The sequence below is a fragment of the Eurypyga helias genome, unplaced genomic scaffold, assembly GCF_000690775.1.
Source record: "Eurypyga helias isolate BGI_N326 unplaced genomic scaffold, ASM69077v1 scaffold18242, whole genome shotgun sequence".
NCBI classification, from domain to species: domain Eukaryota; kingdom Metazoa; phylum Chordata; class Aves; order Eurypygiformes; family Eurypygidae; genus Eurypyga; species Eurypyga helias.
The window spans coordinates 35,649-59,446 of NW_010235521.1; the positions used below are offsets into that span (position 1 = coordinate 35,649).

The 23,798-nt window shown below is 42.5% G+C and overlaps 1 protein-coding gene across 1 annotated transcript in view; it reads left to right on the plus strand.

The window, feature by feature from the left end:
• ATP9A (ATPase, class II, type 9A) overlaps window positions 1–22,465 on the plus strand; it is a 49,284-nt gene extending 26,819 nt beyond the window's left edge. The window contains exons 16-29 of the mRNA XM_010146791.1: window positions 4,489–4,650; window positions 9,284–9,376; window positions 10,218–10,301; window positions 11,131–11,301; window positions 13,145–13,243; window positions 13,525–13,614; window positions 13,746–13,890; window positions 14,402–14,466; window positions 15,237–15,392; window positions 16,760–16,824; window positions 17,639–17,747; window positions 19,014–19,071; window positions 20,976–21,179; window positions 22,329–22,465. Of these exons, the coding sequence (XP_010145093.1) occupies window positions 4,489–4,650; window positions 9,284–9,376; window positions 10,218–10,301; window positions 11,131–11,301; window positions 13,145–13,243; window positions 13,525–13,614; window positions 13,746–13,890; window positions 14,402–14,466; window positions 15,237–15,392; window positions 16,760–16,824; window positions 17,639–17,747; window positions 19,014–19,071; window positions 20,976–21,179; window positions 22,329–22,465 (1,638 nt within the window). The remainder of the gene's footprint in view (window positions 1–4,488; window positions 4,651–9,283; window positions 9,377–10,217; window positions 10,302–11,130; window positions 11,302–13,144; window positions 13,244–13,524; window positions 13,615–13,745; window positions 13,891–14,401; window positions 14,467–15,236; window positions 15,393–16,759; window positions 16,825–17,638; window positions 17,748–19,013; window positions 19,072–20,975; window positions 21,180–22,328) is intronic.
• The last annotated feature ends 1,333 nt before the right edge of the window (window positions 22,466–23,798 follow it).

A 23,798-nucleotide genomic window follows, 5' to 3' on the forward strand; every position in this document is an offset into this window, starting at 1 on the left:
CTTCTTTAGTGCAACCAAGGTAAAACAATTTGTTTTCTATTAATTTGTACAATTACACTTGCTCTGTGCCATTGAAAGAGAGTGAAGTGTGAAACTTCCCGTAAGAATCCTACGGATGGTATGAGATCGTATCACCCGTTTGACTACATTAGCATGGTTCTGCCATTCATTGCCTCAAATAAAACAATTTTCCCCCGATAATAACCTTTTCACCTTTGGCCATCAGTAGAAAAGCTGGCTTTCCTCATTGTTAGAGTGAAGAAATTGTTTGCATAGAAATAAATTAATTCATTAGAAGCCCAGCTACGTGACGAGTTTGAGGTTGTTGCATGTCTTACTGAATGACTGGCACACAGTTAGTTTCCACATTTCATGTACATTCAAAATATTCCCCATAGTGTTTTTCTTCCAAAGCAGGCTATTCATTAATTTGATATAGTGTGTTCCTGTCAGTACTATACAAAAGCTGCATCTTTGCTGCCTCCCCCCCTTCCCATCCCCCATGGATGTGCCTACAGTGACAAGCACTTACTCCTCCCTGGTTTCGGAGCGGTGAGCGGTGAGCATGTGTGTCTTTTTACCACACAATCTAGGTTGGGGTTTTGCTTACCTGCTTTTCTCCTCTGTGTTGCTCTCCCTTGTAAAGACAGCTTACAGAAAGCAACTGCCTTTGGATTGAAACGAGTTCTGAATGATTTCCAGATGGTAATTATTGTGATCTGTATTTAAGTTTTGGTTTGGTTTGTCTTTTTTTTTGTTTCCCTAAAGCATTTACTGGCTGTTTTCGCACAGATCTTCTGTTTATTTACGTATATCCTATGGTATGTAGTGAAGCCAGTGATTTTTCTTTTCCTTTTTGCTTTATACTGTTCTGTCTTTAAAATATTTATGCAGCAATTTGTCTCCCATACCCAAGGGATTATTGTTTGTTTGTTTTACTACAGCATGATAACTAATCCTTCCAAGATTATTGTTTATATTCTTTTTTCCTTTCTTGTGGTGTCTTAAGTAGAGAATTACAGCGAGTTCAGAAATCAGATATGCTTTGCTGCACTGAGGAAATCTTGTCTGTAGGTCTTAGATACACAAATATTGTTTAGACATGCTCTGTGTATGTCATACTAGATGGTACAAAACGCAGGATCAGCACAAATCGAGTCAATGAGAATGGAGAGATGCTGTTAAATAACATTCCCTGTAGGGGAATGGCTTTGGACTCCTGTTAAAGCCAGCCTTTGAAATCCTATATCAATAAAATATTGCCATGGGAGGGAAGGTCAGTTTATGAAATGAGTACAAAAACTTGTATTCTCTTTACTTTAACAGCAAGGGTAATTTCTACCAGTTGGCATAGGATTCATTTCCTGTAACAGAAAGCAGGATTTCCTAAATTTGTTTCCTGTGCACACTGCCATTTAGAAGTCTTGAAGTATCTTTATTCAGATATCAGTTACAGCCTTGGGGCTCTGCAAGCGTGTCAGTTGTAGCCATACAGTAACTAACAGGGGAAATGAAATAGATATAATCTGATCAGAGATAAGAGTGCCTGGGATTCCTGGGCAAACAGTCTTTAACCCTGACAACCCACTGCAGCTGCCAGGACATGAAAGGGTGCACCGATCAATTGGTTTCTGCCTGTTTGTCTGCCTAGGCAACCCTAAATGGGACGTTTTGAGAGCAACTCATGGCACAGAAGGATCAATTTGTCTCTTTAGAATGAAATTTATTAGTCAATATCCACTTCAGTGGTGGCTTGGGTAATTTAATTGTCGGAAAGAGCAAAGTTTGGGGGATAGTGTGCCGAGCTGCTCGAGCTGCTCTGCTTTGCAGTGCTCAGATCAGTATCTTGGCCTGGATGGAGCTGCAAACTCCTGGAGTGTGGTCAGGGACTTTACTCATTTCTCCTCAGCACTGAGCATGGGCTCCCTTGATGGTTCATGAGGAGTTTCAAGCCTGCTTAAATCTCCTCTGTTGTAGCTGTAAATACATTTTTTCATCTTGAACTCCTCTCATCTTTTAGCTGTGACTGAAAGCACCTCCAGGTATCTGCTTGTATGGTGCTGAGTATACCTCCTCTGTCTCACACTGAGCTGGGAATGTGTTCCCTGTCCCCAGGTGCCCGGACTCTGCCAGAAGAGCCATCGGCGCTTTTGTTGCCATCGGTGTTGTCCGCTGGTGCTGCAGCACTTCCCAGAGGCCGGGCCCATTGTGTTGTCTGCTGAATGGAGACGATAATGTCAATGCTTTTGGTACATCTGATAGGAACACTTCAAAATTATATCACTTTCCCTCTCAGTAATTATTCATTAAGTGCTACAGAGGCTGGGAAGTGGCATGTTCAAAGGGGTCAGCCCCACTTCCCCTCGGGTGCTGAATGTGGTTCACCTGGAGGGCCATTAAGGGCTGACAGGACCCACTCCTGCTCCGGAGCAGCATGGAAAAGGGGGATTCCTTTCATTATTCTTCCCCTTCCATTGACATACATTTTTGTGGTCTCAGGGCCATCCAAAATGACTGGCGTGGCTGAGTGCAATGCAGTTTGAAGCGTGTCACGTGCATGATGTAGCACCTCGGAACTGCTGGTCATCCATCTGTTCCTCTGCGCAAGGCTTTTCTTTCAGGAGGTTTAAATGCTTCCTGACATAAGATTTAAATGAGATGCTGGCAGGGAAGGAGGGAGGGAGGTAGATGTGAAAGGAAGTAGCAAAGGCGAAGCTTTAACAGGCTGAGCTGGGAGCACAGATTTGTATCTCCAGACATTTGCAGCTTACCTACATGGGCAAATTAACTGCCAGTGCTGCATGCACTGAAATCATGCTGTGAAAAATTCTTGATACTTGTTGACTAACCAGAGTATTAGAAACCCAAGCTGCATCTCTGCTCTGGGAGACTGTTAGAAGGATTGTCTATCTGCGCACTTTAATGCACTGAGGATGGCTTGAAGAAACTTATGAAAAATACAAGCTTGAAAGAGCCTTTGATTTGTTGTAATCTTTGAGAATAAGGCTGCAAAAACTTCCTAACATTAAACCAAATATTGATTCAAATTGGTTTAAAGGCCTTTCAAGGCAAAGTCAGTTTAACTAATTTTTTTTAATCTGGTGATTTAAGACTGCTTTATGAAAGGAAAAGTTTATATTAGCTTGTCTTTTAAGCCTAATTGTGGATGAAAGGGAGCTGAGTTCACAAAAGATTCTCCAATTAGAAGTGATTGTATCAATTCATCTAGTAAAATCTTGACTCAGTGCAGGAACTTAGAGATAAAAATGGAATCTGTATCTCATGTATGTGATTTCCCAAAATAATTTCCATTTTTGGCTAAGGTATTTGTCGTCACTTAGGCAGTAAAGGCAGAACCTGAAAGGCACAAGGGATAATTAACCTTCAAGTCAGCAGCCAGAACTCTCATGCCTTTGAAAATGTCACTGCAGAACACTTCCAGTGTTCCGTGTCTGTTTGGAGAGAGAGTATCCCTTGATCCTTTCTGGAGGCCGGTGATACATGGGCTCATGTCAGCTGCTGCTCTCATCCGTTACTGCCAAGACAGCTTCTAGAGTTAAACCCCTGTATCTCAGCAGGCTCAGTCTGAGATGGATGTGTCAGCTGAGGTGGGGATTCTGGGGGATTGTCAGGGAAGCAAAATAAAGGCTTTGGTCTTCTGTCATGACATTGGTGGTAATCTAGTGAAAGCTTGTAAAGAATTCAGTGTTGTAGGTCCTTAATAGAAGCTGCAATCAGAATGATACCCACACATTCAAGTTAATGAGTGGGTGCCTGGAAAAATATGGGTTTGTTTTGGGGTTATTTTGTTTGTGGGTTTTTTTTTTAAATATTTGGGGAGAAGGGGTTCTCTGCCAAGAAATGTCTTTGAGCCAACCTTCAGCTGGCTTTCTGATCACTACAGAGGTTGAAAGTTGTGAATTGTTATTACGAAACAGACTATAACACAGAGCTCATTTTGTTTGTTTGCTTTTTCAGTATGAATTTTTAATGTGTTCTGCATTAGTTTTTGGCTTTGATACCGTAAATCCAGGGTGAATGCATTGTTTTGAACTCTTGATTTCATGAACAGCAAGCTGGGAAATAGCACATTTAAAAAGTAAGTGTTTGTAAAGAGATTGACCTCACGTGCCCAAGCAGCAGTTTGGGCACCCCAGGCCTTGGGTGGAGGGTACCTGTGCCTGCCCTTGCTGCAGGGCTGCCCTTCGGTCAAAGGCTGGGTGCTGACTACCTCCTCCTGAGAGGTCAGGACTGCCTGGCAGCAGAATCAGACAGGAGCTGGGCTGCCCAAACTCCGAAAATACTGTCAATAAGCTGCTAACTTCAGGAAAAACCTGTTAGAGCGAGCCATATAGGAGCACCTGTGTATATGAACGGATCGACTCTCTAGCACTGTTGATAACGAACTTTGTTGCAGCCCCTACCTGCTGCCCCCTCAGGGGAGCTGTGGTGTGGGTGGCCACCCTCACCATGGCCTTCTCCTCGCAGGTGGCCCTGGTGCAGTGGACGGAGAGCGTGGGTTTGACGCTGGTGGGCAGAGACCAGTCCTCCGTGCAGCTGAGGACCCCGGGTGGCCACATCCTGAACTTCACCATCCTCCAGATCTTCCCCTTCACTTACGAGAGCAAGCGCATGGGGATAATTGTTCGGGTAAGTGGCTTCCCATAAGTTATCCTGTCTTTGGGAATCTCCTGCTGATGCAATGTGGAACATAAAGCCCTTGCTCTCAGCTGTGCTGTGCTCCCTGGCTGGGTTTTTCAGTCTGTCCCACCTCAGGCCATAAGCTGGTTTCCCTGGTTAGAGCTAATAGCATCTCCTTGCTGGGTTTGTTCAGTGATACACCCTTTTCCTTGGCTATATTTGGTGGTAAGTGCTGTAGTGCCCTGAGACTTCTTTAGTTTATTGATCTTTGGTGCCTTGTTCAACATAACATGGAGCCTGAGCTTCCAGCTTCCTCCAGCTGCTCCTTCCCATTTTTAATTCGTCCTGCAGTCTGGGGTGGGTTTCAGCCATACAGCCCCCCTGTCCGCACACATCGGCTCATGTCGGGCACCGCTGGGGCAGTGTCAGAAGAAGAAGAAAGTGTGGGTGTTAAAAACAGTTGACATCAGTTGTCACCTTTATCATCGTTAGTTTTCAGGATAGTGCTAGAGAATCAACGTTAGTAAGACAAACAAACCCAGGTATCCTAAAGCACTTCCGTTTGCCTGCGAAGCAAACAAGGTGAAGCAGTTTGAATATTTCTTTTGGACATAATTAAAACATCCTTGTTGGTTTTTACTTAGAGTACAGACATATAATTGGTACCAGGAATCTAAAACATGAATATGAAACCTATAATTCAGGGCAAGATATGATTTGTTGTAGCATTTTGTGAGGTCTTCATTTTTGTTGTTGAGGATGAAAACAGGTAAAATTGGCAGGTTTGGGTTTTTCCCCCTTTTTATCTTGTTCTCCACCCCCCTATTTACTTTGTGTAAAACTGTGTTGCTGCATGTTTATTTTGGGATATCTGAAAATAGGGTGTAAAAAATATCTTCTGCCTTGTATATTTTAAGTTAGAGCAGTAGGAGGAGTAGAGTTTGGTTTTGGTTAGAACCAGTCGGGATCAGTATTGCACGTGAGCCTCGTCAATAGCAGGTTAATTTGGTCTGCCTTATTGGCTTATATGTATGTTAGCTTCGCAAATCTCAGCTTCTCTGGACACCTGGATGAGCCCAGCCCCTGTCAGAAATGGCACGGTGAAGAGATGATGTATTCAACAGCAAGAAATATTATGGAGAACTTCAGTATTCCTGCTTCCAAGAGATTTGGTGATAAAGATGGAACCGTAATATGTGCATATCATTGTTTTCACGAACCCATGAAGGACAAGCTGTGTTTAGTGCAGATACAAATTGTTAAAACTCATGCAAACGCCTGTATTTGTGTTATCCTACCTGAGTATTTTGGACCTGGATCTCCTGTTGCTTAAGGAACTGCTTTTAATTCCTGGCTCACCCACCACAGTACGATGTAGGGGGGTACACAAATTTCAGGTTGTTCCAGGCTTTGGAATACTAAAACATGCCCAAGGGCAGGAATGTTAGTTGAAGTGGGCTGATAGACTGGGCTTGTGCAAGGTAATCAGTGTTTAAATCTGTGAGTCTAGAGATGGGTCTGAATGCGTTTCAACTCCGATGCTCTGTGGCATAGCTGCAATAAGCGTAGCGCGTATCTGCTTAAATACAGCAAGTGGAAATTCTTCAGATTAATTATTTTTATAGTGAAAGTGGTGTGGAGACTTCAGGCAACCTTTTTAAGACCTAGGATAAAAGTATTAGGAATAAAAGAGGGAGGACTAAACAACCTCCCTCCCCATTGCTTACTCTAAGTGCAAACTTCTGATGACATGCTGTTTTATCCAGGGTCTAAGAAGTGGGCTAACCATCGAAGCCAGGGTATGCTGCATTAAAATGTGTTTATGTCATCAGAGAAATGGATGCCTTTAAATTATCTCATCTAAGTGGAAAGGAGTCGTCTATGGGTTTTTTTCCCTCTTTGATTTGAGGCTTATTCCTTTTAAATTATCTATCTTCTATATTCTCCCCCTTTAGGTAGAACAAGGAAAAAAAATGCATTTGGAATATTACTGCTCCCAAAACCAGCAAAACTCCCACTTGAGGGCGGTGGGAGCAAGATCAGGCCCAGATCCTGACTAAATAGTGCTAACAGAAGCATTGGCCCCTCTCTGCTGTGCTTGCTAACTGGGCATCTATTATGAACCCCTTGAGCTGCTGCTAAGCGACTTAAAATCAGCCCCCCCGTTTACCCTGTGCAGAAGTAGGTTTCGAGCAGCAGATACTGGCTGCCTGGGTATTCTTTTGCCACGTTTCTGTATACTCCAAAATAACATCAAGCAGCGTTTTCATTTAAAAAAAAAAAAAAAGGTGTTTATAACTAGGTAGTTGCCAGGTGACGTTTTCTTGTATTAAACATACATGTATGCATGTGTAGGCACTCCCTTTGGGTTTGATCCGTAACTTGCAAGGTGTTTACCTCTTCAGTGTATGTTCTGAAACTGCTCCTTGCTTAGAAAGGAGAAATAAGGGGAGGGAACGTAGCATGAAGTATCCAGAAGACAGCAGGAGCAGTGAGCGGCTGGGGAGGGGATGGAGAAGCTGTAGAATGGAACTGCACTCAGGATTGTAGTGAGTAAATTCAAATGGTAATATTTTCTGCTCAACTGTACAGATATTGCCCATTCTTATAGCTTTTTCGGCTGGCAGGAGCCATTGCGATTGTCCTGCCAGGCTTCCTGTGCAATCTGGGGATAGAGTTTCGGCAAGTGATTCATGCGTCCAGCCCCGTAATGCTGTTACTGAAATACTTGGCAGAGGCGCCCGTCTCCCCTGCCCGTCCTGTCCGCCCTGGCTCCTATAAAAAGATCTCCTTCAACACATAACTTCTAGTAAGGTAGTAGTTAATATTGAAAACAAGTAGCAGATGCTGCCTGGTTTGGGATATTTTTGCGATATCTGCTTCTTTACTTGTGATCAACTGTCATTTCTGTAGCTGTTTATTTCAGTTCTCAGAAGTCTTGTTCTGCCAAAGCAGCCACTCTTCACCGTACTGTTTACCGACTTATCTTCTTTTTGAAAGAAGCCCTGTTTGTTTGACCACAATATTTTCCATTCTTCTTTTTCTTTGCGTTATTTTTCCCCTTACCCATGTGGAATGATCTTTGTTGTCAAGCAAAGATAGTGCTATTGTCATATCTGGAATTGAAAGAAGCCTTTGAACCGTGGCCAGAGTCAGACCACGGTGGAAAAAGATTCCTCTCCAAAACAATATAACTGGCAAATCTCTCTGTAGATTTATAGTGTGATCTTGCCATAATATGAGAACGCACTAACCTCCTTTTGAACTCAGTGAGAGGAAATGACTAATGCAAGGAGATAGCTGATACAGTATTTATATTGGACAAAAAATCTAAACTATCTTAAGCCAGTTCTGCAGCACGGGAAGTGGAGTCTTTATTCAGTTTCCTACAGAAATGTTGTTAGACACTTTTTAATCAAATAATTTAATAGATAAATCTTTACCTTTGGCTACTGCCAAAAGCATTGTGTTTTATTTCAGCATATTCTAGTTGTTTTGGTAGAGTGACACGCATTTTGCTATGGGGATGAGGGGGGTGCGTATCGGTATATGAAGGCTGGATGTTTCAGGACATTAAAAACCATGCTTTAGCTTAATTATAAGAATCTTGTGAATATTTCTGAGCATGGCAAAAATGTTCAGCAAGGAGCTGTGTTATCCTTGGCTGCTATTTAATTTCCTAGCAAAAAACCTTCTTTTCTTTGCATTTTAGTATGCATGTCAGGTGCTGCTCTTACCTACAACTCAGACTCTTCATGCCCGAGGACCTTCACCACTAGTTTCTGTAATGGCAAAAGAGATTGACATGTATATTAAGTAGTGTGAAGATGAAAGTGTCCACTGTGCTTTTCTTTCATTTCTTTTTTTTCCTGAAGTACTTTTCCCTCTCCGTTCACAGCTGTCTGTTTCCGGACCTTCCTGGGCTTTTTGATTTTGCCTGTTAAGTTTATTTTCTTCCTATGCCTGGTGACTATCTTGGTTTACAGAGCAGTGTGTTCCTTACTCATTGTTTTGTCTCCTTTGAGGAAATTGCCAGGGTTTCCATTAGCTTGTACTACTAATAGCTGTGACCTCCTTAGATATCTGCCTGCTTAGAAGGGATTTTTTAATTTGTGGTAATGTAAATATGCTTTCCTTGCAGCCTACAAATTACTTGTATCAGATAAGGCAGGCAGCAGTCTAACCTTCCTGCAGCAAGCATAAACTTTAATTATGCTTATGCTATGTAATATAACAGAGGGGGTAAATTATAGTGATTTTTACTCTGTTAAGCTTTGTGCATCTGTTTTATTGTTTCAGGTAAGTATGAAATAAATTTTCAGGGTGAGGGCTAGAGGTTATTCCAAAGGCACATGCAGTTGGGATTGAGAGGTGTCTGCAAGGAAATCACATGTTGCTGATAAAACAAGTTGATCCTCCTTGTCTGAAGTATTAATTCCCGTCTGTGAGTAACCACATTGCTATTGAATAGGCATCTACTTTTGGCCCTGAGACAAGATGCTGAGTTGCATGGTCCTTCAGCCTGACCTAGTACAGGCATTTTTATGATTGTTGTGCAGAAAACTCATCACTCAGCTTGCTGAGGCCACTCCAAATATGCTAATATAGGCCCAACTTAAACCCTTCTGTTTCTTACCTGTAGGATGAATCAACAGGAGAGATCACCTTCTATATGAAAGGGGCTGATGTGGTGATGGCTGGGATCGTGCAGTACAATGACTGGCTGGAAGAGGAGGTATGGGGCCGTCTGTCCTGCGTATGGAGGATTTCTCACGCAAGTGCTTTCCTTCCTCCAGAGCAACACATGACAAAGCTTGCCAGTGTGGCAGAGTGGACATAACTGCTAAAAGATCTGCAAGCCAGGAGGTCACTGATCTTGGGAATTCATTGGATTAGTCTTTAGCCAAATATAAATGCAATAACAAGGAAGTCAGGTGGTGAGTTCAACATATTTAGTGCAGAATAAATCCTGTAAATAAAACGAATTTTGCTCAAAACAGAATGCCACTCGAGATCACCAAAATTGTCCTGGGCTTGATCCTGTATTTGGATTTATTTTAGACTGAAAGATCTAATTTCAAAACTACACTTGGCAGCTTTGTACTGGGATATGTTTGTCAGGTTAGTACTAATGTTGACACAATGTTCATACCAGTAGCTTCACTTACTGATTCTCCCCATCCCTAAACCCTGATGTTCAAAGAAATAATAATACCTTGGTCTGATTTTAAAGTGCTTATGGCTAAAGATGTGAAGTCTACCAATCAAAGGCTTGTGTCCTTTTACTTAAAGGCAGAGAAAATTAAATCAGTGGGGTTGTTTTTGCCACACCGGTATAGCAGAGAGGACATTTTAGTTTCTGATCACTGGGATAGATTACAAACCATTGCAGATCTCCTTTTTCCCTCTCGGGTTTATCATGCACTTTATCAGATGTTATAGACTCGCTGGGGTTGCTCAAATGGGATGGTTATTTTCTTAACCTGCTATCTTACATTGCCATCTCTGCAATGCTGTGCATAACTCGTCTTACTTGAGATGCAGTTTATGGTTTACAATATGGTACTTCTTTCCAGTGTGGCAACATGGCTCGGGAAGGCCTGAGGGTTCTTGTCGTAGCCAAGAAGTCTCTGACGGAAGAGCAGTATCAAGACTTTGAAGTAAGTTTCTATTTGTTTTTTTTCCTTTGTTTTTAAACAAACAATCACTGAAGTGCTTCTCACAGACCTCTCATGATAATGCCGCCTCTCGTCTCCCTACTCCTTCTGCTAGAATTGTCATTCTTAGTGTCTTGCTGTTCTTCTAATCCAAGTGGCTTTTCAAGTACTATGTATGAAACTGGATCCCAGCCAGGACCCTCAAAAACAGTTCCTAAATCCTGCCTTATAATCTTCTGTGGTGTTAAATTCTGCAGATATTCATCATTTGTTAGACAAGTTATGTTTGTGTGGGGAAATGTGTTGGCTTTTAATTTTCATGATTGCTTTCCGACATCCGGGGAAACTACAACCAACCAGAATATAACCCCACCAGGCTTCACGGAAGCATGGGCCTCACGTGTGGGGTTTGTTAGAGGCTCATCTACACACAGCACTGATTTGCTTACCCCAGTCAAGCAAAATGTGAAGGAGAACGGCTTAGTTAAACGCAGAGATGAATCTGAAGCATCTCCATTGTTGCCTTTGTTTGTACATCCGTTAGCTGCAGAAGCTGTGGATAGATCTGCAGCCTGAGGGAGTCACTTCCAGGCTCTCTGGAGATGTCGCTTCAGGAGCTGCTGTGCCTTGGTGTGCACAAGGACGCGCTGTGTACCGTGCTGCCCGGCTGGAACGGGACAGGGATGAAACAACAACGTGTTGAAATGTTTTCCACCCTGTTCTGTAACATGCATCTCATGTTCACAAGCCATTGCAGGTGGCATTCAAATTAACCCTGTGTTCCGCGAAAGTGCAGGCTATGTGGGTGACTGGCTATGTCTGCTGTCCTCAGGCACGCTATGTCCAGGCGAAGCTAAGCGTGCACGACCGCTCCCTGAAGGTAGCCACAGTCATCGAGAGCCTGGAAATGGAGATGGAGCTGCTGTGTCTCACCGGCGTGGAGGATCAGCTCCAGACGGACGTCAGACCCACTCTGGAGACGCTGAGAAACGCTGGCATTAAGGTCTCTCTAACCTAATGTTACTCCTAGCAGGAACTCTTAGAACCTCTAGAGTATGGGCCACTGTCCTACAGACAGTAAATTCAGACAGTGTGGGGGCCCTGTCAGGGTAAACGTTTCACCGTGTGCCCTTCACGAGTGCCAACAGTGGGCTGGCTGATGCATTTTGAACATCACTTTGGGAATGGAATATGCTGGAAGTAGTAAAGGTTAACACGTGGAAGCATGTCACCTCTTGCGCTTTTCTTCCACCAGGATGCTGTGGCTCCTGCTGCCGAGAGCGTAGGCAGGAGGGCACTGCAGGAGGCTTCTGGGCAATTGGGAGAAGCCTGGTTCGGATGTGTTTGGTGTCCAGTGCACAAACTCCCTCCCGCGCTGGGGTTGCAGCCCTGGGCTGTGAATATACGTTTCCAGTAGCCACTAGAGGGGGACGGAGCCAAGAGAATCAGGAACTGGAGGGTTTTGTGCGTTTTTTTTTTTCTTTTCCAAGCATTCTGGGCTCCAGCATCTGAGGCAGACACCCACGGCCTGAGCAGTGCTCAGCAGTGAGGGACCGGTGTGATGTCTGCTCAGCTTCTCGCTGAAACCTTGTCAGTCAGATCCAGATAATGGACTAAACATTCAGATTTGGGCAAGAAAAGTAGGTAAAAGGCTCTGGTTGTGGTTTCTCTGCTTTGAGTAACAAAGTGAGCAAAAATCCTCAGCCATGCTGTGAATTGAAAGCAGGGTTGTATGTTTGGGATTTAGGTGGGAAGTGGAATTCAAGGCCTGGGACAGGCTTCCAAAAGTCCTTTCTGTTTGGAGCCATCCCTCTGAACAACAGGGACTTCAGCAGAGAAGTGACATGAACAGAGTCAAACGAAGCTCGTTAGGGACATTGTGGCCTTCTCTCCCTGTGGCATAGTCCAGGCCAGTTATTCCAAAGCCGTTATACTTTTCTCTCCTCACCTCGGCTGGAGTCGGTGTCGGGGCGTGGAGCGTGTGGTTGCACAGCGAGTGCAGGGCTGCTCAGCACTCCTTGCAATGGTATGTTCATTAGGGTATTGCACGCAAGAAGTAAATCAAGAGTGAAGGCAGACTTGTAATTCGTTACAGGGACCATCTTGTTAAGATCAAATCTTTTTCCAACCTCAGATTATTAAACAAATAAGTGAGTCTTTGTGCACTGCTTTTTTTTTTTTTTTTAAGTTTTGTTAAATATTCTTGGGCGGTGTCTTGAAAGAATAAAGTGGAAAAAACAAAACAAACTGATATATTTACACTGTGGAGGGAATTCCCTGCCAGATTATATAAGGGTATTGCTGCTGACATTGCTTTGTAGTGCCCCCCCCCCACCAGCACAAAATAAAAGGAGCAGTGTATATTTAAAAAAAAAAAAAAAAACCAACCAACTTTGTGTGTTCCAGACACACACATCAGCAGTGAGCTAACCCCAGTTGCATCATCCACATTTCAGGCAGGGCCATGAGGGATCTTTCTGCAGCAAGGCCTGCTTATTTCCGTGTATGAGAAATAGCTGGGGTGGGACACATTAACACACGCATACACATTCTGTAGCTTGCATTTTGTGGGTTTATCAGCAGAATTGTGAAATACTGCAGGTGGGAAAAATGTGATACATGGTTTGCAACTTCCTTTGTGTTTCTGTCTCTTTAAAAGTTTTGCTTTCTTTCATCTGTGAGAACTTTCTTGTATGTTTTAAAATAGGGCTTTTTTTAGAAAAATAATTTGTATATACATTCTGACAGTCCTTTTATATGCCTGAACTGGCAGGTGGTACTTCTAGGTGTCCTGCAGACATGGTTGTTAGGTTTTGTATTTAATTCTTTAAATATTTGGATTTTAGGTGTGGATGCTGACAGGGGATAAATTAGAGACCGCCACGTGTACAGCCAAGAACGCACACTTGGTGACACGGACACAGGACATCCATATATTCCGACTAGTGAGTAACACTTACCTTCCCCTATCCTAAGACTTGTTCGGGACCCCAGATTCTGCAACAGCAAAGGTGCTGAGATCACAGCTGTTTTCCAGCAGTAGACCTGGAATATTTTTATTCTTTTGACCAGCTTTCCTATCCCTTGAGCTTTTGTTTATCTGACTGAGTGCTCTGAATAACTGAGTGCTGCCTGTCCGTATTACTTTTGCTTCCTCTGAGACTTGTTTGTTTTTTCTCATCCCAATGAAACAAACTCTTCCTCGGTTGCCACCTTGTTTCCCCAGGTGACTAACCGTGGAGAAGCCCATCTAGAGCTGAACGCCTTCCGCCGGAAACACGACTGCGCTCTTGTTATTTCTGGCGACTCGCTGGAGGTAGGCTCCAACGCCTCAGGCTGTTCAGGAACAGCCCCAAAACGCTCTGTCTGAATTAGGATTTTATTTTTTTTTTTAAAGAAACTTTCATAGCACAAACGTGGGTGATGTTTCTGGTGTCTGTAAATTAGGTGTGTCTGAAATATTATGAGTATGAGTTCATGGAGCTGGCTTGCCAGTGCCCCGCCGTCGTGTGCTGCCGATGTGCTCCGACACAGAAGGCCCAGATCGTGCGGTTGCTCCAGGAAAGGACCGGAAAACTCACCTGTGCTGTAGGTAAGGCACTAGTTAAGGAGGAGTGACTGTGTAGGATGGTGGCTTTATTTTTATTTCTCTCGCGTGAATGGTCCCATGTCATCTCACAACACTTGGAAATGCTGAGTTAGGAGACAGTGGTTTTGTGGGATGATTGATAAGATGAAATTTTGCATATGGAAATTTCAGTGACAAACTACTCGTAAGTATTTGGGGTGGTATCTTCACAAAAGAGCTTGAACATGATCAGATAAAGTGCCATTGTTAAGCTGTGAGCTCTATTTCAGCATTGTAGGTATAGTGTTACATCCATAAGTCAGAGTGATCAGTGGACTTGGGTTCCTCTGTGTCTACAAAAATACTTCTTAAAAAATTTAAATTCCCTATTTCTAGTTAAAATCCTGCTTTTTTTTGTTGATGCTGTTCAAGTGTTTATTCTAGTGTTAGTCTGGTGCAGGTGCCTTTGGTAGGGTTGCAAGTTGCCTCTGTTGCTTTAACTACCGGTTTCATTTGTCTGTGCTCTGACCTGCAGGTGATGGAGGGAATGATGTTAGCATGATTCAGGAGGCTGACTGCGGTGTTGGAGTTGAAGGGAAGGTGAGATTACCTCATGTTTAGTGAGGCTTCCTACTACAATTCAGACGCTAGTTTGCAGCTGACTCTTAAATGAATTCTCAGAAATTTGTGCAAGAAAGTGAGATGCTTCCACAAGAATAATCATTAAACCAGTACCCTTATCATGAAAAATAATTTGGCTGAGGAGACTGGTGTTTAACAGAGTTCAAGTTCATTATTTGGTACATGGCAGATTCCCTGAAATTGGACATTGTGGTTAGTTTTGGGGTTTTAATCACGCATAGATGCTCCAAATGATGGAGTTGTAATTATTCTGATAACATACATCCTACAGGTACAATTAAAAACTAGTTATATTAGTTTAGAAAGCAAGCTCTGGTTTTCTGCATATGGAGCTGCTTGAAATGACAAGACTGGATTTGGCGGCAGTGGAAAGACACTGCTTGCAATGAGCCAAAACATTAAAATTGAGTGAACTTTTGAGACTGAAAATTTGTGCTCAAAACTGACTTGATACGAGTGTCACGTTAACATGCGTGTTGTGAATCATAATCCAGAGAGCTGCTTAGAATTGGAGGCCAGGGTTCAAATGGGAATTCTCCTCATATTTTTGCTCTTTGCTTAAAAGCCATGGTGGAAGGCAGAAGTGCTGAGGTAATACTCTTCCCCCACCTAATGTATTGCAAATTTTCTTGGAAATTCTGTCAGTGATAACTGAATAATAATACTCTATTTCTCTGTTTCCAAAAATGAAATTATATTACTATGTTTTTGCTTGCTGTTGTATACAGGAAGGAAAACAGGCATCGCTTGCAGCCGATTTCTCTATCACTCAGTTTAAACATCTGGGTCGTTTACTAATGGTGCATGGAAGGAACAGTTACAAACGGTCTGCAGCTCTCAGTCAGTTTGTAATCCACAGGAGCTTGTGCATCAGTACAATGCAGGTGAATGGACTGTTGTGCGGAATTTTCCAATGGAGAGGTGAAAAAGCAAAATAAAGGTTCTGTGTTTCATTTTGGATGCAACTATTTAATCTCCTGAAAATTTTCATGGGTTGGAACTTGAGGTTGTTACATGGGTATGAAGACACATAAGAAAGTTCCTGGTATTGGACGAACATCAGCAAGTTCAAAATTGGACAAACAATATTCTGCCTTAGAAAACACTGCTGTGATGGAGCATGTCTTTGCTGTTGCTCAGTAATGCTAGGAAGTACTGAAAATCTGAGGCAGGGCACTGCTGTTAAGGAAGGTCTCTGCTGAGTAAGTGCACTTCTTTTCAGGTGTGTTTTAAGTAAGGCCCTCAAATAGTGAGATCAAAGTTAAGCAGCTGAGGAGGACCCGGCTGGGACCCTGATGAGGTTACCAAAAGCTCAGTCTGGTGTTCTGTGGATTGTTGGCAGGGGCCGTGCTGCAAAGGCCACTGAAGCACGTAGCAGCCCTCCCAAGTGCTCTGCAGCCACGTGGAGGCAGCCTGTTCCTCCCCCTTTCAAAGGGAACCTTAGAAACAGATTTGGTATTCACAAAATTTACATTGTTCATGTGTGCTGAGTCTCAGTGTAACAAAAATGCAATTGCCAGTTGGCAGAGAGAGTTGAAAGGGATTTTAGGAGTTCAGGGCCAAACTCTGTTCTTAGCTGTGATGTCTTGAGTGAAAGTTACAGTTAAGGACAAAGGCTACTCTTTGGGAGTTGAATTCGATGCCACAGTGTACTGAGATGTTCCTTAAAAATACTTAGGTTTTTTTTTAAATAAAATACTTGATACTTTTGAGAAGGCTGCTTCCGCCCTCTCCCCTTTTTACAATAAACACATTGGAGAGGGATGCATGGAGACAAAAGGTTCAAACTCGTGGCAGTCTAGCTTACTCAGCAGCTAAAAACAAGGACAGAAAACAAACCCATAACTTCTGATTAAAAAAAAAATTTAAAATTGCACACTCTGCAGTTTGTACTAATGAGTGTTAACTCTTTGTTGTGAAGGCATCATCCAGGCATAAGTAAGCACACACCTGTCCTTCACAAAGTCTGACCAAAACAGCGGGCCCTGGAGGAAACTCATTATGTTCTTTTCTGTGGAACTGCATTACAAAACGTTTTCCAAGTCCAGTTCTAGTGTTCGCTCTTCAACACAGCTCTCATCCAAGGTTTGCGTAGGAATAAAAAGGGTTGATGTTACATTCTTCTGTCTTCAGTTCAGGAATTTGAAGAACCCACTGCCAGTGTGCTCCAATTTGAAAGGAGTATATTTTTAAGCTGTTACTTTTACTGCAATATGCAGCACCTGAAAAGCTTATTTCTTTTCTTTTCTAGGCTGTTTTCTCGTCAGTATTTTACTTTGCTTCAGTTCCTCTCTACCAAGGCTTTCTCATCATTGGGTAAGAGCTCACTTTTTACTAATAGTGTGGAAAACCTGTGCATAATGAATAGATCTGGGCTTATTAACATGCAAGGCATGCACATCTCCACTCTACATGTTTCACAACACTGCTTCAAAAGATGGATGTGAGCCTTGTCCCCTTTCTGCTCCTCTGCGCTCAGCAAAGCAACCGAGGCAGCACAAGTTCGTCTCGAAGCCTTTCCAAAAGGACAGTTTGTCACATTCAGAACATGAGAAGCAAGCCATCCTTCAGGATGCGCTCCTTCGATCCCAGTAAAAAGCAGAGGGACGGTCGTCATGCTCTGGTGTCTGCGCAGCAGTGAGAGCCAGTGCCCAGCTCCTGAGAGTGTCAGAGAAGGGGGACAACCCAGCCTCTATAACGAGAGGAACTGCTTCCCGACTGAAGTATACTGGGATTACACTTGTAAACCCATGACTTTATAGAGTTTTGAGTACATAATTTAAAAAACAACAGCACATTCATCTCCCTTACCTTCTGATGCAAACAGGATCAAGCCTGAACTTTAGAGCAAATTTTGGGGTGGGGACAGGTCTGCCCTTGGCTCCCTCTAACACGGGTTGAAATACTTGCACCTGTCATCTGTGTGAGTGCTTCTAATCAACAGCCATTCAAAAAGCAAATCCTGCAGGTTTTTCCTACATGCAGAACACTGGTGTATTCCATTTGCAAAATTTTATAATATGTACATCATTTGGCACTTCAAGATCCTGTATTTGCTTTCTGAAGACCAGCATTTCTGTTTGCTCATCTACACCTTAGATGATTTACTGGTCTTCTACCTTCTTTTCAGGTACTCCACAATTTACACGATGTTTCCGGTGTTTTCACTAGTGCTGGACAAGGATGTTAAATCTGAAGTCGCAATGTTGTACCCAGAGCTCTACAAAGATCTTCTTAAGGTGTGGGAGACTCTTGTTTGTCTGTTTTGGTTTAAGGCAAGATCACTGTCTTGACTTGAAACTCTCTAAATGTGTAAAGTCAAATACATTATCAGTAGATACAGAGCTTTTATCATGCGTTTTCAAGCAAAATTGTTTTAAAGGCAAATTTGAATTAACAGATACAACCAGATTTCCTGGCAGTTTGTTATTGAATGCTACACGAAATGCAATTTATTAAAAACGGCTGGGGAAATAGAAGTTCCATTCTGTGGGAAATTCTAAGGATTTAATATTACTGATTTGTTCCAAAATAAAGGGGAAGGAGAAATTGTTGGGGATTTGATGCTACACTGAAGCCAGAAAAGGGGATGAGGAGAGGGATGTGCTCATTTGATGGAGGAAGGAGGTTATCACATAGTTTCTTGAATAGAAATTTCCCTTGAGGATGATCTAAAGGGACCTAAAAGTTTGGTTGATGTGCTGGTTTTGTAGCTTTAGCATGAAAGCTAGGTTCTTCTCTTGACAAATAAAACTTTATTTGATATTAACCATAGAAATATCAGGAAGATGATTCTTGTCTTATGGTCCTTTTTTTTTCTGGAAAATATTTTGCATAACTGGGGTATGCAGACTGGGAACATCTTTCTTAATTGAAGGAAAGGGTGGACTGAGTCTTCAACAGATCCTTTCCCTCAAGGATTTCTGTTAAACAGATACTCTCAGAAGCAAAGCCTGTTTTTCCAACAGCCTGAATAAGTCTCCATCTGGTTTCACTTGTATGTTGTCTCTTATGTCATAAACCACTAATTCTCCAACCATCCTTAGGCCTGGTCTAAACATAGGGGGTTTTTTTGTACTGGTATAGCTGTGTTGGCCGGAGATGCTTTTTTAAAAACCTGTCTGCCTTCAATATGATGGTGATTTGTGTGTGTGTGTCTAGAAATATTAATGTATTCATATATATGTGTATACACACATCTTATATTTCACACTGCAGTGACTAAACTCATGAGACATCTTTGCAATGAATTAATTGTGTGTGCAGTAAGGAGGAGGTTGTACTGTACTGTGCAAGCAGTGAGCTTCCAGAGTCCCAGGCCTCCTTCGCACATCATGAAAAACGAGAATAAAGAGACAGTACCTGAGAGTTGGTTGATTTGTTTTGTTTTCTTTGCAAATCACCTTCAAAATCTCTCTTTATTAGTTGCTGGGTTGATCTGTAAGTGAATGTTCATAAAAGAAAACTCAGTGGAACTTTGTCTTTTTTTTTTCCTCCACCTCCAGGGACGACCATTATCATACAAAACATTTTTAATATGGGTCTTAATAAGCATCTATCAAGGTAAGAAATCAACTTCTGTTTGTGATTTTAGATGTTATAGCGAGTATAGAATATCTGGGTTTTTTTGTACTGGAGGAAGTTAAGTAAGGCATGAAGTGAATTTAGCAATGCATCCTTGGGATAATGAACAAATATTTTTCTTTATGTCTCAGAAAATGTTGGCATTGTTACCAAAGGAAGAATTATCTGAAACTAAATATTGGCAGCAATTGATCGACCCTGTTGTAGGCAATGGTGTAGAAGTTGAAAGCGTTGTGCCTCTTCCCATTGGGACCATCCTTTGTAACTTTGTGCAAGTTTTTTGGTGCTTTAATTGCTCCATCTGTGACATAGAGTTTGACTCTTCCCTTCTTTTGAAAAAGGTTTTTAAACCTGTGTATCATACCGGTTAGTAGGTCACATGCAAAATACAGAATCTGTAGCTTTGTGTGTTCTATCTAAACCCTGTCAGTGGTGGCAATAGTTCTGGTTACTTCATTGCCATCTGTAATGAAGGACTAGAGTAGAGCTCAGGTTCTTGATTATATCCCATACACTCTAATTAGGCTGCTAAAACTGTTAAACAAATGCCTTAATTACAGTGCATCTATTTATGTAGTAATTGTAGTATATGTCTAAGAAGGTCTTTTATTTGTCTTTTTTTATCAAGTAACCTCAAACTCAAATACTTTCTCTAAGTGTTAATCAGGGAATTATGGAGAACATGCAAATAACATGGAGCTATAAAGCTAAAATGCCAATATGATTCTCTGACAAATTTCTTGTTTCCCAAAACTCCTGCATCAGCAAGAGTCAGAATAAATGTGCCAAAATAAGCAGCTAATTGTTACTGTTTTAATTGACATTACCATCCTCAGTAGGGAGTGAAACCAAGAATTAAAAGCCCTCTTGGCATTATCTTCTGAAATCTAATACGGTGGAACCCTAAGACAGGGATAACGGTTGCCTGATGCTGTACAAATATGAAGGCAAAGCCAGGGCATTTGTAGAAAACTCACAAGTGGTGGAAAGCTAAAGCCAGAGGGTGATGCATTGAGGGAAAGATTTCTTCTTGAGCTAAGACCACTATCTGGTTACAATATTTGGTTAAAGTGACTTCACTTCTGATGTGCTAAATAACTAGAAAACAGGAGGCCAAACAATTGGGCTAGTTGCTAGCAGAGATGAGCCTGACCAAAAACTTGAGCAGTCCTAAATTTTGGAAACTTCACAGCTGGATTTGAACTTTGTGGCTCGAGCTCTAGTCACTTGCAGGTTTTCCCTTCCGAAACTAGCCTAGTGTGATGGATGTTGGTGCGGATTACTCATGCTGCTAACATGAGTTATTTGTGCAGGTGGCTGTGCGGGGCGTTGCGAGCATTCCCTGGCCAGCCAGACTAGGAGCACGAAACAATGCATCATTAACAGTGCTTTAATGTGTGCTCCTTTTAGGGGGAAGGGTAAAGAACTTGGCCAAAACAGTGCAAAGAGAGGCTAACTTGTATCCACCGAGCTTTTCAACACCTTGCTTCCATCTGGGCACTGAGGCAATGCAGTAGGTTTTAGAAGTATTTCATATCTTTTAGCTTCTGAGTAGTGACCAACTGCTTTCTGGGAGGATGGAGTTTCGTGATGTTAGAAATCTTCAGTTGCCACAATAGCGTGTATTAATTTCCTACCTCCGTGTGTCTATGAATCTCAGACTATTACAGAAATCTGGGCATCTCTGCTGTAAATTTTCCCCTGTCTTGTCATCAGTTCTGTCTCCTAAATAGTAACTGATATGTTGTCATTACATCCATCAGGTTTCATGAAAAACAGTCTCAAGGCATGACTATGTTTCAGCCTTTCCAAGACTTAGCAGTGGGTTTTAGAGCTTAGACTAATGTTTGAATAAAATACCCGAATGTTCCATTCCCTTGCAGGTAGCATCATCATGTATGGAGCACTCCTCCTCTTTGAATCCGAGTTCGTCCACATTGTTGCCATTTCCTTCACCTCCTTGATTCTCACCGAGTTACTGATGGTGGCATTGACGATCCAGACGTGGCACTGGCTCATGATAGTGGCTGAGCTGCTTAGTCTCTCCTGCTACATAGCTTCTCTGGTCTTCTTACATGAGTTTATTGGTAAGGTTGAATGCCTTTTCTCCAAGCAGTTAGTCGGTGAGCTGAATAGTAACAGGACTGTAAAGAGCTGAATTGAGCTGAAAGGCTGTTGATGAAGCCAACAGTAATTACAATGGCAGTGGTTCTGACCAGAATATTTGACCTGATGGTTCTGACCAGAATATTTGTTTTGAAGGCACTTGAAAGATACTTTCTGGTTCCTTCTCATAGCAAAATGCTGGAGGAGGTAAAGGTGGTCAGTAAACTGTGTGCTGTGCAGTGAATCTAATCTGTACTTTCAGAGCTCCACCACAGGTCAGCTGACATACGTAACAGTGGTCTTTATTTCCATATGGGAACTGAACTTGAGACTACAGACTGAAACCTCTGTTGTTGGTGTGAAAGATTTCAACTGGGTGAAGGAGCTGTCTCCTAAAATTTATTTTATCTGCTGCCTTGCGGCCCTTGTCTTGTGGGTTTGGTCGCAGGGTTTTTTTTTTTTGCCTGAAACAGAGCTAGTCCTTTTCCCTGGCTAAAGGAAAAAGGGTGAGAAATTCCAGATTCCCCCAGTAGCTGTCTAGTTGCGAATAGCAGATCCGTAGGGTTTGTTCCAGTGTTTGTTCGGGAACCACAAGATGTCACTACTTCTTCCATAAAGCTCTTTGCGAACTGTGAAGACAATGAGGAGGATAACTTCCCAGTGGGCAAGGTCTGTATCTCCTGCAAATGGGCATACCAGCTCCATTTTGAACAATGCTGCAACTAGTTTTGCAACGATTTTGAGGCATTATAACTGAGTCGAGAGATGTATTTGCTGGACTACCAGCCAAGTAGCAGATGGCAGCTCCCAGAGTCAGAGGACAAGTAATCCATTTAAAGGAAGCTTCCTATTGCCAGGAGGTAGGTACCCCTGTTTCAGATGGGGTGTGTATAGGCACCTGCCTGTGCGGAGCTGCATGCCTGCCTGAAACGTGCTGTGCAGAAAGCTGTGTCTGTTGCGGAAGAGAAGGGCAGAAGAGTGAGGAACCAGGGTTTGTATGAGCTTTGAACTTGCGTGTGGAGAAGGTGAGACTGTTAAAGGAAGCGTTGGTAGACTGAATTCCTTTTCTGCACCTCTTCCCAGAACGTACTTCCCATCTTCATTGGCACTGTGCTCGTTTCTTTTTACAGATGTTTACTTCATTGCAACTTTGTCGTTCTTGTGGAAAGTCACCGTCATCACTCTGGTGAGCTGCCTTCCCCTCTACGTTCTGAAGTACCTGAGACGACGGTTTTCTCCCCCAAGCTATTCGAAGCTCACGTCCTAAGGCTGCTCTCCTTGCAGACCAGAGGCAAATGTTGCACATGGCTGAGAGACAAAATCATGTAGTTGTTACTATAACGAATACGTCCGATATTTGCATAAGGGTCATGTGGTAATCTCTATTACATGCTGCTTTATTGAAAAAGACTTCACGACTGCCATGAACAGAAACCTGATGAGAAAAGGGAGACTTTGAGGGCAGAGGCACTTGTTAATTCATCCAGGTTTTGTTCCTTTTGTTCAACTTAACTGGGGTCAAATGCATGTAACTAGATGATGGTGGGTTTCTCATGCACAGTTAAAAAGTGTCTGAAAGCTGCTGACTGACATTGGCATTTACACTTGACAAATGTAAGTTACTTTTTAAAGTATCTGTGCTGTTCCTTGTATCGTGTTATGTTGTTTTATATTATTTATCTTTTAGATTCAAGTAGTTACATTTTTTTACGTCTTGGAAATCCCTTAATGTAGGTGATGCACTGTACTGCTGACAGCTGATTCCTGATTTATGGCATGCTGTTTCCATAACGGGGCTCCAGCATGTCGGATCTACATACACTTGAGAATCTGAGCATGTTTGAGATTTCCTTCAGTTGAAATGTGGTCACCCTGGTGATTTTGGAAGTATCCAGCCATTCATAAATACGGAGAAATGCAGTCCAAAATGAAGAAATTCAGTTTTGTTTAGCTTTTGTGCTTCCTGTTAGTTAGGAGGAGTTGGTGACATAATAGCTTTACTCTGTATTTATTTGTATAGGAGAAAATTATCTAAACTAAAGCAATCCTCTTTGGAAAAGAAACTTGCAGTTGATCAGACTTGAAATGTGTCGACAACGTGAGAAGAGACTCGTACTGTTCTGCAGACAATGTGGCAGACGTGTCTTGAATCCTTGGAGACTGAAAGGAAAGGTCACAGAGCTGCTACTCCTCACAGCTACACGAAATCTGTTTCCTGTTAGGGTGAAACTGTGAAGATGAGCTGCAAATAAGCTGAGGCCCTCCTAGGTGGATGTTGTGTTTATGACACGCTCCCTACAGAGAGGCAGTTTTTGAGAGCCTCGCTCTTGCTTTGCTCTAAAAACCAAACTTGAATCAGAGGCGGGAGTGAGGTTCAGACGAGGGTGTTAGGCTTGTGCGCAGAGCAGCTTCACTTGCTGATTTTTAATTTTCAAAAGTTAAACTCGGTGTGGGTTCTGTTTTTGTAATAAACACTGGCCCACACTGTAACACCGTGAGGAGAGCCACACCTACTCAGGCTGCTCAGAAGAACGATGGAGAGTCATGGGAACCATGGGGTCTGTGCAGCAAGCATGGGTGAGCTTTTAGTGGCAGCCATC